The sequence below is a fragment of the Chiroxiphia lanceolata genome, chromosome 4, assembly GCF_009829145.1.
Source record: "Chiroxiphia lanceolata isolate bChiLan1 chromosome 4, bChiLan1.pri, whole genome shotgun sequence".
NCBI classification, from domain to species: Eukaryota; Metazoa; Chordata; class Aves; order Passeriformes; family Pipridae; genus Chiroxiphia; species Chiroxiphia lanceolata.
The window spans coordinates 48550519-48565418 of NC_045640.1; the positions used below are offsets into that span (position 1 = coordinate 48550519).

Sequence of the window (14900 nt, forward strand, 5' to 3'; positions counted from 1 at the left end):
CATTTAATATAAATGCAGAAATCCTGAATCATTTAAGACACTTGCTTGTTCGCCTTCTCCCTCCCAAATTAAAGATGGCTGAAAAGTAAGACTACTTTAGCAGAGAAGGCAAAGCCTTTTCCCAGTATTAAAAGTGAAAATGAATTGCAAAAGGCAGCTGCGTTTTGGTTTGGGGTTTTTGTTGTTTTGGGTTTTTTTAATGCAGGGAAGCATATTTCCTTTTCATTTGTCAATTATAACAGATAATTCACTAAAGGGAGTCTTGTTAAGCAAGTCTGGCATTGAGGAGAGAAAGAAAGAAAAGGACCTACCTTCTTTCTGTATTTATATCTGAATTTAGTTTACTTCAGTTTTTTGTTACCACGTTTTTCCTCCATTTTTTTTTGGTCCAGTATTGACAGCTTCAGAAGGGACAGCAGAGCCTTTTATTTTGCCCCTAGGCACACCATAGAAACAACAAGTTAGAAAGTTCACAAGGTTTGCTGGGAAACCAACTAAACAGTGAAGGAGCCTTCCCTGTGTAAAGGAGCCCTAGTCCTGGTGGGTTCATGACAACCTTGGATGTCAAGAGTTCTCCAGGACTGTTCATGCTGTCCAAAATGGATTAGCATACAAGAATAAACCGTGCCAGGACATGAAGACAGTATTCTGTCACTTTTCAATTATATTGGCTGCAGGATGATTAAGTTTAGTACCAGAAATTTCACATTTTCATTTTGGCTGCAGGATATACGCCAGGCGGCTTTTCAGTGTGCCACCCCTATGGTTTAAACGACTGCATGGTTTAAAATGCTTCAGAATACCATGGTGAGGAAGAGAGGGATCTGCTTGAGAACATTGTTGCATTGCTCTTTTGGATAACTGCAGCCGCTAAATTCACATAGGCCCATCATTAGCAGCTTTTTCTTGGTCTCAAGGAGCTCCCAAACTCTTGCTTATTGATATATACTGTCATTAGTAGGTTTTAGGAGGTCTAATAGAACCAATTCATGAGCTTTCTCAGAAAGTCTGTGAGCAACAAATTTCGCCAAGTAATTTGAATGTAGTTTTACTCAAAGTTTATGGTATTTCTGTAAATGCAAATGCAGCACTGTGGTTGGGTTAAATTTAAATTACATAGTGCCACATTATCACCTGTTTTCTTTAATTATTATTTAAGAGGATCATTTGCATGTTACCAGTAGTAGTATTATCAGTAGTATTTGGTTGTTATCTGTAGTGCTGGTATTATTTAACAGGAGTGAGTGCAGAGTAGAAGTGGGATTTATTCTTCTGCCATGTAAGCAAACGAGCACATCTGAGACATGAATAAAGTGTGTTACAGTGCTATAGGAAGTTTGGTGTATATCAGCACAATGTTTGAATAGAAGAAGAAAGAAGCACAAGCCAATTTAAGTAATAGTGACTGGTACTGTTGTGACTAAAGTCTAGTTAGGTCCATGGTCTGGTTTGTAGCCATGTTAATGTCCTTGTTTTATTCAGGGTAAAAGCTGCCAGGGGTGGGGCAGGATGGGTGGAGTGGCAGCTGTAACACAGAACCAGCATTCTTCAGAATTGTGGATGAGAAGTGCAAAGCTGTATTTATAAGAATTCAGTACCCCAAAAGAACAAACTTCTGCAACTGCAGGTTTGATAAATCTTTGAACAAGTCACCAGTGTCCCGTGAGTTTGCTAAACATCTCAGGTGGGGAAATGCTGATTCTTTTGGCTGGTAGAGTAGATGGGTAGAGGAACAAAAACATAAACTGTAGGCTGAATTGAATAATTTGCAATGAATCATAAACTGAATGTGTTTTTGTTTGGCCAAAGCTGTTATACCAATGGGACTGAAACTTCTGAACTGAAATGTATTTTGAACATGGACGTTGTGCCTTCTTGGCAAAAGACAGAGGACTGGACTATTTTTCTTCAGAGATTTCTCTCTGCCACTCATCTCTCTGCACTTGCAGTCACTTTTGTGATTCAGGCTAGTGGTAAGGACCAAAATGAAGTGCTGCACTGGATATCCACGTGAGCCGGTGCACCCTTGCACTGTGCTGACCACGTGGAGATAGAAGCTTGGAGACGCAAAGAAGCAAAGTAGAGGTCATGCCTAAGACCATTGCCCTGGCTCTCAGTACAGGGACAAATTGACCTCAACACAGCAATACTGCAGCCAGGATGCAGGCAAACACAGGGGCTGTGTTTGTCAGTTGGCTATGTTTGTCAGTTGTTGGTGCAGGTCAAGGTCTCTAAATATTTTTGTTTTCAGTGGGCAGGACTCCCAGTGAGCTGGGGAAATCAAATAAAAGTACAAAATCCCTTGCAGTGGGACAGGAGGGGAATCACTGGCATAGATCCCTAAAACATAAGTAAACTCTTGTCCCTTGATGTTTTCAATTTCAAGACTGTTTGCCATTTGGAAAACATGCTGGAGTGAAATGTTGGTCCAGATGCAGAGTAATTCTTGAAGTCTCTGATACGCATTTATAGTGTGCTTACACTCATTAATCTCAAAGCAGGCTACAGCTAAAGAAGAAACAAAACTAAAAGCAGTAAACATTAGTAAACTACCATGTGCTCTAGAGTATCATGGAAGTGGAAGAACTTGTTGAATACACAGCATTACAACTTTTTCTCTGGGCACTTAGGTTAACTGGGTGGCAAATATGCCATTGTGTTTATCATTACCAACCTCAAAGAGACAGCGTTTACCTTCCCCCAGGAGAGAGGCTTGTAAAAGCAAGCTATTGTTAGTGTGTACTTAATGCCCAGAACTAGAGTGCCCCACCTGTGCAGACTGTGGTAGGCACTTGGATCATGTGAGCTTAGCAAGAAGGCATCAAAGATGCCCAGTCTTGGTGTGCGTGAGTTGTGTGATGGAGCCACCAGGTGCAGTGAGAGTGCCCAGTGTCTCGGCATTCTTTTGGTTTAGCTGCTGGCAGGGGCTTTGGTGGGAGAGTTGCAAAGCACTGCAGCACCTCAGCGCATTCTCTGAGAAAACAGTATCTTTGGGAAGATCACTTTTTTCCCCCCTCTCTTGCCTACAGATCCTGCACACAGGGGCCAAAGGACTCTTGTATTCCCTTTGCAAAGGGAATAGAGCATCCTTGAACCAGATACTGATGTAAACAGGTTCGTGTGTCATCTGATCATAACACGGCAGAAACGGTGGGTGGATACAAGAGGCAGATTTACTGCTGATCTTACAACAGCCACAGGAAAAAAAAGCTGGTGAGCATAGGTCATGAGGATACAGGGTATTCTACTATATTAACTATGTGATACAGAAATTAATTTAGGAGTAGCCTGGCTTTGTACTAGAACAGATTTTTTTTTTTTACCTCTTTATAGGCCAACCATAAGTTAGTAAATCTACCATGGAGAGAAATTTGAGCAAAATCCACAAGTTACAGAGGTAATCAGTGGTGGACAATCCAATTAAGAAAAAGAATAGCAAATGGAATATGTTTGGAGATGTAAAACAGATTTTGGTTGTGTGACCTTTGGGAACAAAGGTCAGGTAACTTACTTGATTTCTCTGCCTTCATGAAAGGCTGCATCCTGTTTGAAAAGAATCTGAAGCAGTATCATTGACATGCTAACAGGCTTTCTTATTCATTTGAGATAATATTTTTCTCTTTTTTGCCCCTTAATGATCATAGCTATTAAGTTCTGACTGTTGATATATGTGAATTTTTTAAAAATGTGTCCCTGGTAATGCTCCTTTTCCTTCTCATGAGGTCGTGTGTGCAGACACTTCCACCATAGTCAAGATTCATCACCTCATTTGTCTGTGATTTCTTTCCTTTTGGCATCTCCTATCTTTTAACAGGTCCCCTGTGACCAAGATTTAGCAGAGACTAGGACAGGCAACTCTCTTGTATATATAACACTTTAATGTTATACTTGCTAATCCTTTAGTAACCTGGTCTTCTTATACTGCGATGGAAAGTGAAATACTGCTAAGCAGTTTAGGATCCCATCTGATTAGGTGAGGGGGTGCCTGAGGGCAGAATGCAGTCAGCCAGACCTTCAGAGTTGGAAGCAAAAGGACCAAAACTCTTTAGTTTGGAGAGCTGGCAGGTCCTGCCACCTCGAGAGAGAGACGAAGGGGCCTATGCCAAGCATGAAGCTGTAGGCAGATGTGGAAAGCCAGGACAAGCTGTCACAAACATATTGCTGACAGGATAGAGATAAGCTACTTTAATGCCATGTACTTTGTACTGCTTTGTGCCACTCCTGATGGTTTATTCTGATTGTTTCAGGCTGGTTCAGGACTGCAAGTGGGATGTCTGCAGGAAAGCCAGGCTGTGATATTTAGCTGAGGAATGGCTGTTGGTGATTGTATAGTTTTTGCTATGTTCCTTACTCTCATTTTTTCCACTACAGGTTTAGGAATGTCATCCTGCCTCTTACATTTTGTCTGTGTCAGATCCTGAAAATTCTGACAGTAATTAGAAAATTACTCATACTAGTTTATTGCTTGCAGAATTTCTCATTGTGTTTAATGTACTCCTCAAAGAATTTTAGTCGGATTCAGGCCAGTTTGCCTCTTCCTTCACCTTTGAAAGGGTCTGCTTTAAAGGTATTGCCGTGACTGATTTCAAGTGAGACAATTCTGGATTTAATGGAGAAGCTATAGATTATGATCAATGACATGGGAATTGTGACAGGTTGAAAGTGCTGGGAAATTTATTAGTAGATTATTTTGGGGACTGAAGCCTCCTGGGAATGAAAAGCAAAAAATTCTTACGTAAGCAGTGGTAAGGTTTAGTTCATGAAATTGCCATTTGTTAATGATAACTTAGTCAGCATGTGCTACCTTCTCTGCCAGTGGACTTGTTGGACAAGTGGCAAAGCATCATGTTGAAAGGAGGTAGCAGCACATAAACCTGCCTCCTAGCTACTCTGAACTGCTTCCTGTTGCAAGTTTAGAGCTCCACTGAAACACCTTTGTATCTGTTCTTACCTGATTCCCAGTTGATTAAGAAGGAAAATGGCTGTTGGGTAGAGCTCTTTGTTTTAGAGAGGTAGTTGAAAAGATTATGACAAGATTGCCCTATTTTTTTCTGTTTTCCTATCAGTCAAGAGTTAGGTCCAGGTTCACTACAGCATTTCCATTAGCATCCTTTGTCACTTGCTCTCTCAGCGATAGACAAAGGTCAGATGTCCTTGAAGATTTTATTGGATACATCAAGCAGTGCTTGACATCATGCATCAAAACATACTGTAGGACCAATCAGAGCAGTTGTTCTCCAGATGACCTGATTTTTCTTCAGTAAGGGATGCTGGAAGATATTCTTTCATTTGCTTCTCTACCAAAATGTCCTTTTCTATAAGTTCAATTTGCTCCCTTCTCTTCCACAGGGCACCTGAGCATTCACAGGGTTTGAAAGCAAGACATTTGATTCCACAGCTCCATTATTGCAATGTCACTAGTACCAGCATCCCCTTTTAATCAAATAGGCCACCAATTGTATTCCTGGCTTGCTCTGATCTGTCTATATGGTTTTAGGTCTTTAGATGGGTAAGGGAAGGGTAGTAGGTATATATTGTAAATTATTATGCTTTTCAGGCACTCCCTCAGTTTGTTTTCCTCCAGGATAATTTAATTGTTTTCCAGCACTGAAAGTGTTATGGAGTGATGTTTTCCAGGTGGTCACCAAGCCCTAGCTGTAAGGGCTTATTTATACATTACTTTTTGATGCCCTGTTTCTAAAATTGTGCTCTGCTCCACAGGAAAATCATGCATGTCTATTTTGGCTGTGAACGCTCCCAGGAAAATCAGAACAGTTTTTATTTGCTTGTGTTTTGCAAGCCACTGACAGTTGTAGCAACATCATTTTCTGAGGTTGTATTGCAGAAGGCTGGAAAGAAGGAATGCCTACTGGAATGCCTTTTAGGGCAGACAGGTGGAAGAATAACACATTGGTTGCAATCCCTGCATTTTCCATGTTTCATTTTGAATGACTATTTTTTTTTTTTACTTAAATGTTTTTTGAGATCCGACAGACATTATTTCCAAGGCTGTTTACAAGTTACATTTCCAACAGTAGAGAGACCTGAGCATGCCACTGTGATGGATAGGATTTCTGTAAGTGCAAAGGTAACTTCAGTGAAGTATTCTTATTGATCTGTTGCTTTTGTTGTGTTGTGTCCTGTTAAACAAACAAATACCTATCTGCTAAGTGGTTTAAAAGAGCAGCACTTGTCTATATAAATAACACTTATGAGTTTCTTCAGGGAGCTTCCTGGAGCTGAAGGACTTATGTTGATGTACTCCCTTAAGTGTAACATTATTAAATGTTGCAATCATTGATTGATTTGATCAGATAAAGCAGATCAAAGGACTAAGACGGTTGGAGATGAGTTATTTTCATGCTATGCCTATATGACATACTTACACTAGCATCTTCATTAACTGCTTTCAAATGAGATGTAGGAACAAACAGAATGACTTCAACTTGGAGAGATGTAGGTTAGTAGTCCCTAAGTTCACTTGCAGTTGTGTTTACTAGTTTTTACTGTGGAGGCCAGAGGTTTACATTGATGAAATTAGAAGTGAAAGTACTGTAGCTTTTCATCAGACCTCCAGTGCCCATGACCTACATTAGCTTCTCTGCTTTCTGCCATCTCTCCACTGACTGCCTGAAAGCCTCAGCAAAGCCTGAAAAAACCCATGGTGGGTCCAAGGGGACATTGGGACATCCTACTTTGTCACTGTTATAATCCCAAGCCTTTGTCTTAAGAAGTAGATCTGTTGTCAGAGAGATATGAGTGGATTTAGAAGAGTTTTTTTGAGAGTTTTTTAAGAATTTTAAGAGTTTCTCAGACTACTACACTGACCTGCTGTAAAGGCTATTAACGGGGACAGGAATGGTCATAATTTTCCCAGTAGGCTCCTATGGCTCTTCTTGGGCTAGATTCAACTCCTACCTCTGGCAATATAAATCTTGGGAGGGTTGTGCAAAAGTGCTTGTTACATATGATCAGTGTCAGGAATAGTGAGGTCAGATGCTGGCCCATCCCTGGGGATGTGTGGGGGCATTGAAGGTGGGGTGACGTAGGCTTTGACTCAGGCTGAACTGTGTCATCTGAGATGCCAACTGGGTAGGAGGGTATGGTAGGGCTCATCCCAGCAATCCAACCCACTGCTGTCTGTGCAAGGTGAAAACTCAGAGGTGGCTGTTGTCACTGCAAGCACACTATCATCTGCTATCTCCACTAGGTGTATCCCCATTTAAAGCATAATTTAAAAGTGGAGGAAATGTGGGGCAGAGCCAGAGATGAAGCTGATTTGCCTTCTAGTGATAACAAAATTTTGGCAACTTGGTTTCAAAACCCAAAGTTCTGGAGCTTGTTTTGTTTTGGTTTTTTTCTGAAGTGCTTTCTATTTAAGAGATTCTTTTCTCTTGTGATGTTTTTTACATTTGGGATTGTAGCTTATGAGGTTTTTATGGGTTTATGGTTTGTTCCATCAAGCCTATATAAGGCTTATAAAGAACGAGGGACTTCATGTGCTTCAGAGCTGAGTTTGCCTCTGAAAAAAAAAAGTTCCTGAATTTTAACTTTCTTTTCTCACCCTTATGCTTCTCTTACATTTTCCCACTCACAGAAAAAGCAAGAAAAATTTGCTGCTGTTTTTGTCCCTAGCTGCACGCATTTTAAGTATACGGCTAGTACTCTGTAACAAGTATATTCTATGAACAATGAGTGTTACAAACTACTGGCAGACATATTTCAACAAAATAAAGTCAACCATCAGGGAGGTGCAGGACATGAGCCACCTTCTCCCATGCCTCCGCTCTGCCGTGCCCTTGTTTCTCCTCTGTAATTTTAGGGTTGTTTCCTGCCCTGCCAACGCAAGACTGCTTCTTTGCTCCTGGGTGTGATTCAATGCAATGTGGGCAGAGCTGCTTGTTTCCCTGGGAGGGCAGCAAGGTGACTGGTGGGGAACTGATGCTACCTTTACTGGACCAGAACAGGCTATGATCTGGTGATATATCACAAAAAAATAGTTTCTCTGCTCTTCAGAGGTCGTCGTCCCTGCAACTCTCATCCTTCCCTCTCAAACCTGGGCAATGAGGGACCTGGAATTTAGGCTATGCCTCAGCTCAGCTGTTAGCCCTTATGGAGCAAGGAGTGCACACACAAGTCTTGCTCATCCTCCATCCTTTTCAGCCAAGTCGAGCTTGGGACAGTTCCCACAGCAGTCGTTCTGGCAGCCTAACAGCACCGTGTTGCTTTCTTTTCTGTGGGTTAAGGAGTTGGGGCAATGACACAAGTACTGTCTGTCAGTTATGACATGACTTGGGTGAGAGGAACAGGATTTTAGAGAGAAGGCAGATGTGGGAGAATAACAGTCCCTGGTAGGTATGTCTTCCGAGGGCCTGACTCCTCTTCCCTTGCTCCCAGCAGGGAGAGAGGTGCCTGGAGAGCTGCTCTGGCACTGGGGGAAGCATAGACCTGCGCATCCAACAGTACCTGCCATGAGGAGGCTGAAATGGTCTTTTGAGAGGCAGTCTTTAGAAATCAAGGGATCAGATGATCGGTATGAGATGCATCCCTGTTTACTCTCTGATGGCTTGTTACGTCAAAGACCATCATCAGTGAGTCACCTACACGTGTGTGTGACTGTCATCATTGCTGTGCTAAATATAAATGTCAAAGGATATTGGGCTGTAGGAATAAATCAGTAGGCATGTATATATCCTCTTCTGTGTGTCCTTCTCTCTCCATTATTAAGGCTGGTATGGTCAATGGGAAACAGCTGCAGAAACTCAAATCAAAATCAGGAGTACAGATTATATTTTCATATGCAGATCTGACATATCCACACATTGGATCTCTTTTTGCTGGTTCTGTCAAAATTATGTAGTGTAGAGAGAGAGAAAGGTTTGTTTTGACAGCATTTCTGAGGTAGAAACACCGAGAGACTGAGAAGCATTTTCACACCCTTTTTTTTGTACAGAATGTGTTATTTTTAAATAAGCACCAGAGAGAAAGTAACTTTGCAAGGCTACCAGCCGTGCCTGTGATCTGCGGACGTGGATATGCTGTGTGATTCACATGGGTTCAGGTTTAAAGCACTTTAGTTATAGGCTCTCAAGTTAGCAGTTTCAGTTATAAACACAAGTGATTGTTCTTGTTTTCTCTTGAAAGCTGGGAGAAACTGGTAGGAAAATTCCCTTATATTTCATACAACCAAACATTCCTTTTTCTTCTTTTTTTTCAGCAAGCCTATTTTTTTACATCAATAAAATGGCGATGGAGAAGGCCAAAAGAACATCAGGAACCTGAAATTGCACGATTACTTGCCAGAAGCACTCTGCTCTGGCAATTGCAGAGGATTTTTTTTTTACCTGTTGTTCTCCCTTTACAGCATATGGAGAAGTTGTAGTGAATTTAAAAAATGAGCTTTGCATGTGCATTCTTGATTAAAAAAAAAGTTTAAAAAATCCTATAAAATGTAAAAATAGGGGGCTAATACTGCTTCATTTGACTACTCCTCTACTAAATGTAGATTATCTCTTACACAGATAATCCTGTATTACGTGAGAGAAGATAGTTAAAAGATCTGTGATAAGGTTATCCTTTGAGCATTTCTATAAGGATTTTTTCCTTAACTATTAAGGAAAAACCTATGGAAATAGTCAATTTTATAACATATACATGTGTCTGTTCCAATTTACTCATTAACATCAGAGAACTCTACAATAATGACTCAGTCTGCGATTTTCATGGGGAATATGGCAATAGTGCATCTGGGCTGAAACCACCTCCTTCAGCAGCACTGCAATATTCAGGGCTATTTCACTTTGCATCAGAGGCATGGGGATGTGTCACACTGCTGCGCATGAGGCTCACCCTCAGGCCTCTTATTTTAGGATTCTTTAGTAATTTTTGTATTTCCAGTATTTTATAAATAACGTACTGCTGGGGCAGTCAGGATTTCTTACTCCTGAGCTATTTGTTTTCCTCTTTGGGTTATTACCAGTGTTGTGTTTTCCTGCCTGAGGCTTGGGTGGCTGACCTGTCCCTGTCACTCCTTTGTGCCTGACTGGGTGGAACTCCCTGTCTGGAAATGAGGAGAAGCTTTGTTCCTGGTGGGTTGTGTTTCCTCTGTCTTACTTTATCAGCCCCAGTTTCTGCCTTCTTCTTCTCAGTTATACTTCTTTTCTTTTTCTTCTTTCCTGTCTCGATTCCTCTGCCATAGGTGTGCTCATGGATGCAGGAAGCATCCTTCCAGGGACTTCAGGAGAGAAAGGACTTCAAGCCTTCTTCCCTTCCATGCTCTCCCAGCTTCACATCTATGTCATGGCTGCCATCTGCCCTCATTTGCTGCCATGCTTGCATTTGTCCTTCCTCTTCTTTCTCCCATCATGTCAACTGCTTCTGCCTGTCCCTTTGCCTCATGATATAGCCACCTTTGTGCTACTGACCTGGAAGATCTGTCTCTTATCTTCAGCCTGTAGCCCAGGCTCTTGCCTCCCTTTCTAGTAGTAACCCACAGCCCAAGTAGAGCCTTTTATAAGTTCTCCAGAAACCTACAAAGGGGGAAAGAGCTGGCAACTTTCATCAGGGAAACACAGAGTTGTATTCAGTAGAGATAGTACTTAGTCCCTGAAGTCTGAAAATGTAGGAAGGTGGGAGACAACTGTGAGAAGCAGAAATGCCAGAAAAATGTGGAGGATTTGGCAGCCCTGTCTTTATGTCTACTGTGTTACCCTACAGAACAGAATTGAAGACAAACATATGAATGTGCTAACATTGAAGTTACTGAATGCGAGTCTGCTACTGAATTACTTTGGGGGATTTTATTCTTTTAGTCTCAAGGTTATTTTTTTTGTCGTTGTTCTGCTCTATTTAGTTTCTCTTCAAATAATAGAAATGAAAATTTACAGTGCTCGAGAACAACTCCAAACCTCTGTCTTTCAAAATGCTTGTTTGACATTACTCTCCTTTGGCTAAAATCTTATCAGATATAATTCAGTGCTGCCAGATCACCATTGCTTTGTGTCATCAGCCCAAGAACCAGAGTATAGTCATGAACCTTTGAGAAAATCAATCATAAAAACTCTGGTAGGAAACTGGTTAATACCAGTCTAATGCAGTTAATCAGATATCTTGAGAGTACATACCTTTGCAACCCCTTTCTAACTCTATTATCTGGCCTGCCCAGTTCTTTCAACCATTTTTATGCTGCAAAGAGGGGAAAATTCAAAGTCCTTTGAATGCAAAAAGTTAGCAAAAGTTATCAACAGGTGTCAAAACAGAGTGATGGAGATAATACTGCTGTGTCCCTCCTTGTCTGAAACTGCTTACTCTGCAGCTGCTCTCAGTGGTTCAGATCATGCATGCAGTCAAATGTTCTCCTCTGCCACTGCTGATACAAAGCTGTATACTGGGGGAATACAATTTACCATCATTGTAAATAATGCTGAACTCATTACAAAACTGCTAAAAGTGATCTAAAATTCATCTGTTCAAATTAGTGTAATGTAACTATTGACCTCAACAAACTGACTGAACTCACAAAAAATAGTTTCAGTAATAAGAAGCAAAATGAAATGTTACTTGCTGTAAATATATAGATTATCTGACTGACTCAGGAAGAAGGAAGTCAAACAGAACACAGACGGGAGCTACTAACTCAATCAAACTGGTGTTTTTTTTCTTGAACTACAACTGAAATCCAACCATTACTTTGAAGTCTTGGCTGTATATGATCCAGAAATGAATTGCTTCTTGCCTGCCTTCCTGCAAAGTTATCTCTAGCTACTCCTCTTGAAGCCTGATGCCCTCCCATGCCAGCCTGTGTAGCCTGTTCCCTGTTGGCAGTTGCATAGCAGCACTGTATTGCAGTCTTTTCCCCTGCTCTACTCGAGATGTCATCCTGCACTAACAGGGATGTCATCCTGCACTACTCGAGCTGGCATCCTTCACTGCTCTTGGTTGCTTTGGAGCTCCATGCATGAATCATGCCTCTGGCATGAGGGACTCCCACTGCAGTGTTGTGAGGTGGGGGGTTTACACCTCCTTCATGGCGTGGGGCTGCGGGGTCCCTCCTGTGGAGCCCCTGCTTGTGACCTGGCTCAGGTGGCTGTACATGTGTGTGCATATCTCCATACCTTCTCATGTGCATTGCTGTCTGTCTGCACTGACTGTAAGCCCAACCTTTTGGGGGATTTAAGGGGCAGAAGCATGCAGAGCAGACATCTCTCCTGATGCCCAGGGGCAGCCAGGACAGGACTGCAGACTGCGGGTACAGCCCATCAGACTCCCTTTGCCTTCCCTCACCCATGCCCAGGTTGACAATGGGCTGCTCTGCACACTGCTGCTGATAAAATTGCAGAGGGAAGGAGCTGAGAATGCAGTCCATCCTCACACTGACAGCCTGCTTCTATCTTGTAACCCATAAATATTATCTAAACAGTTAGGCGGTTCGATGCCAGCAGGTTTGAGGTGATTCGTCATTACCCAGACTAGTTAACAAATATTTGCTGATGTCCAGACAAGCTAAACTGCAATCATATGATCAAATGTGGTGATTCTGCCCCTTCCCTGACTGTGAAATCCAAGCCCAGAGAAGTGAAAATGAATGGGGTTTTTTCTGTATTATGAGATAAATAAGGGCTTTGTGGTTTTCAGAATCTGGTTGTAATAACCATTGCCATAGCAATTAGACTCTCTCAATGTGCAAGGTGAGAGGTTGCTGGACCTGTGGTTGTCCTGGTCTTTCTGGGGGTTTTACCAGTGTGAATGCTAAAGCTCACCAAGGAAGCCACAGGCACCAGGTCCTCCCTTCTCAGTGCAGAGGACTGGGTGGATTTTCACGCAGTTACCTTTGTCTTGCAACACAGAGCTATAAACACATCAGCAGAAACTGAGGAGTTTCTAACTGGGCAGAAAATGGCATGCTGCTGAATCCATACTGGTATGCCTCCATCTCCTTGGACTTAGTTTTTACTTAGCTTTCAAACGTATATAAAATTCATTTCTCTCGAGTGAAGGCTCACGTGCTTTCTTTGTATTTCCAAAGAGATGTGTTTTTCTGAACCTGACAGGAAGACCCATGTCCATCGAGAGTCTTGTGTTCCGTGTACCAGTTCCCTTGAGCAGGTGCAGGCACACGCTGTGCTGTGCCACACTGTGCTGCACGTATTGCTTGGCCTTCAGGACTGTGCTGTGCTGCATGTATTACTGGCTGTGGGGTACCCTCAGCTGGCTAATCATAATGGAAGAGCCTGGAGGTGGCACCTACTTGGTACCAGTAGTGACACCACAGCATGTACTTGTCTTTGTCTTGAGGTGAAGCAACACACTTTCATTTAAACTTCCAGTTGAAAATCCTATAAAAACTCTCAAGACCACAATGTCGGTGAGCCTCGCCACCAACAGGAAGCATGGGCAGCATGCCATGACCTGATCACAGGTCTGTCTGCTACTCCTGTATCTTGGGCTTCCAGCATCAGAAGGAACAAAAGGTCTTGTACCTTGCTGATGCCTTTTCTGGGATGTTAATGAAGTAGTTACCTTTCTTGAGAGTGTTTGTCATTTTCTTTTTGGGGTCCAGAAAGAACCAGAACCTCCTGGTGCAAAATCATAGTCCATTGATATTTGTGAATGTAATTATAGATTTTGTGGAGAAAATTCTGTGCTTGAATAGATGCCCATCCAGTTAGGCTACCATTAATGCTGTACATAAATTAAGTCTTAGTCAGTGTAATACTGTGCTGTGTGGGAAGGAATCCCAGGCCGAATCTATTTTTGACCTCTACTGGTTGATTTACAATGAGTTATAGCAGCAGAGTTCAAATGTTTGGTGATTATTGCTGAGCTGGACTACTATCAGGCAGTTTTAAAAATAAAACTTGCAATTTGAATAGTATCATTGGAGTTATTTAGCAAAACCCTGCCTGACCTTTCAGCAAATGCACTGGATTTCCTGAACCGGCACTCACAGACAGGACTTTTTTCCGCAGGGCAATGCTACCCAGCATGGTTCACTGCTGCTTTATGGAGCTATTGACCTCTCCTTGTTGGTTCTCTGCTTTTCATGAGGCTCATCATATTGTGTTGCAGTGCTCATGATCTTTAAGTGTCTTCTTGGAGGGAACAATATGTAACTAAATTGCCAGGTAGCAAGGATCCTGCAGGAAACAAGAATTTATATGAAAAAGATAAATGAGGCACAGAATGGATCAGGTGGTTCAAGTATCAGCCATGTTGGACTTGCAGAAGGGTGTCTGGGCTCTGTAATATCTGTTCTATTCCTCACAGAAGTTCAGTCTTTAGAAACTGGGGAAGAATGGAAGCCAAATTTGGATGTTCTTTTTCAGAACTTCCCCAGGGTCAGTTTTGCCTGCACCTGGCCCTAACTCTATGTGCAGGCATGTAGATTCATACAGAAATTATAAACTCAGCTGGGATGCAGGAACGTCTTCAAAAGAGTTTTCTTTTGAGGAGATACACAAACCCTTAGCGGTGATGTCCATACGTGATTCTGCTGTGTACCTAATACTAATTCAACACTTGACAGGTGTTTTTTGGTTTTGTTTTGCAGGAAGAAATCATTCCTGTTTTCAGCTCTGTATGCTGCCTTTATATTTGGTGGTCGGCACCTAATGAACAAACGGGCAAAATTTGAACTGAGGAAACCGCTAGTGCTCTGGTCTCTCAGCCTCGCCGTCTTCAGGTAGGCACTTCTTCACACCAACTGCCTTTGACATCACGCCACAAAGGGGCTTTGGGATTCTTTACATACACGAGCACTGCTGGTGCAACAACAGGCTCAACCAAAAATGGCATTTCTTTAGTTCTGCTGTTCAGGGTTGTATCCTGATCCACTCCTCACCAGTGAAATGGTTCCCCGTTGACTTGTCAGATCATACAGCATTTGAAGAGGAGAGAAATCA

At 42.1% G+C, this 14900-nt stretch overlaps 1 protein-coding gene across 2 annotated transcripts in view; it reads left to right on the plus strand.

Annotated features, from left to right (window-relative positions):
• The window catches only part of ELOVL6 (ELOVL fatty acid elongase 6), a 77294-nt gene that overhangs the window by 36869 nt on the left and 25525 nt on the right, over window positions 1-14900 (plus strand). Inside the window, exons 1-2 of one of the 2 annotated variants that reach the window (XM_032685732.1) lie at window positions 8457-8533; window positions 14549-14680. In XM_032685732.1, coding sequence (XP_032541623.1) covers window positions 8472-8533; window positions 14549-14680 — 194 coding nt within the window. In that variant the 5' untranslated portion in view covers window positions 8457-8471. Of the gene's footprint in view, window positions 1-8456; window positions 8534-14548; window positions 14681-14900 lie in introns of those variants that run through there. The other variant, XM_032685730.1, reaches the window with a different exon arrangement.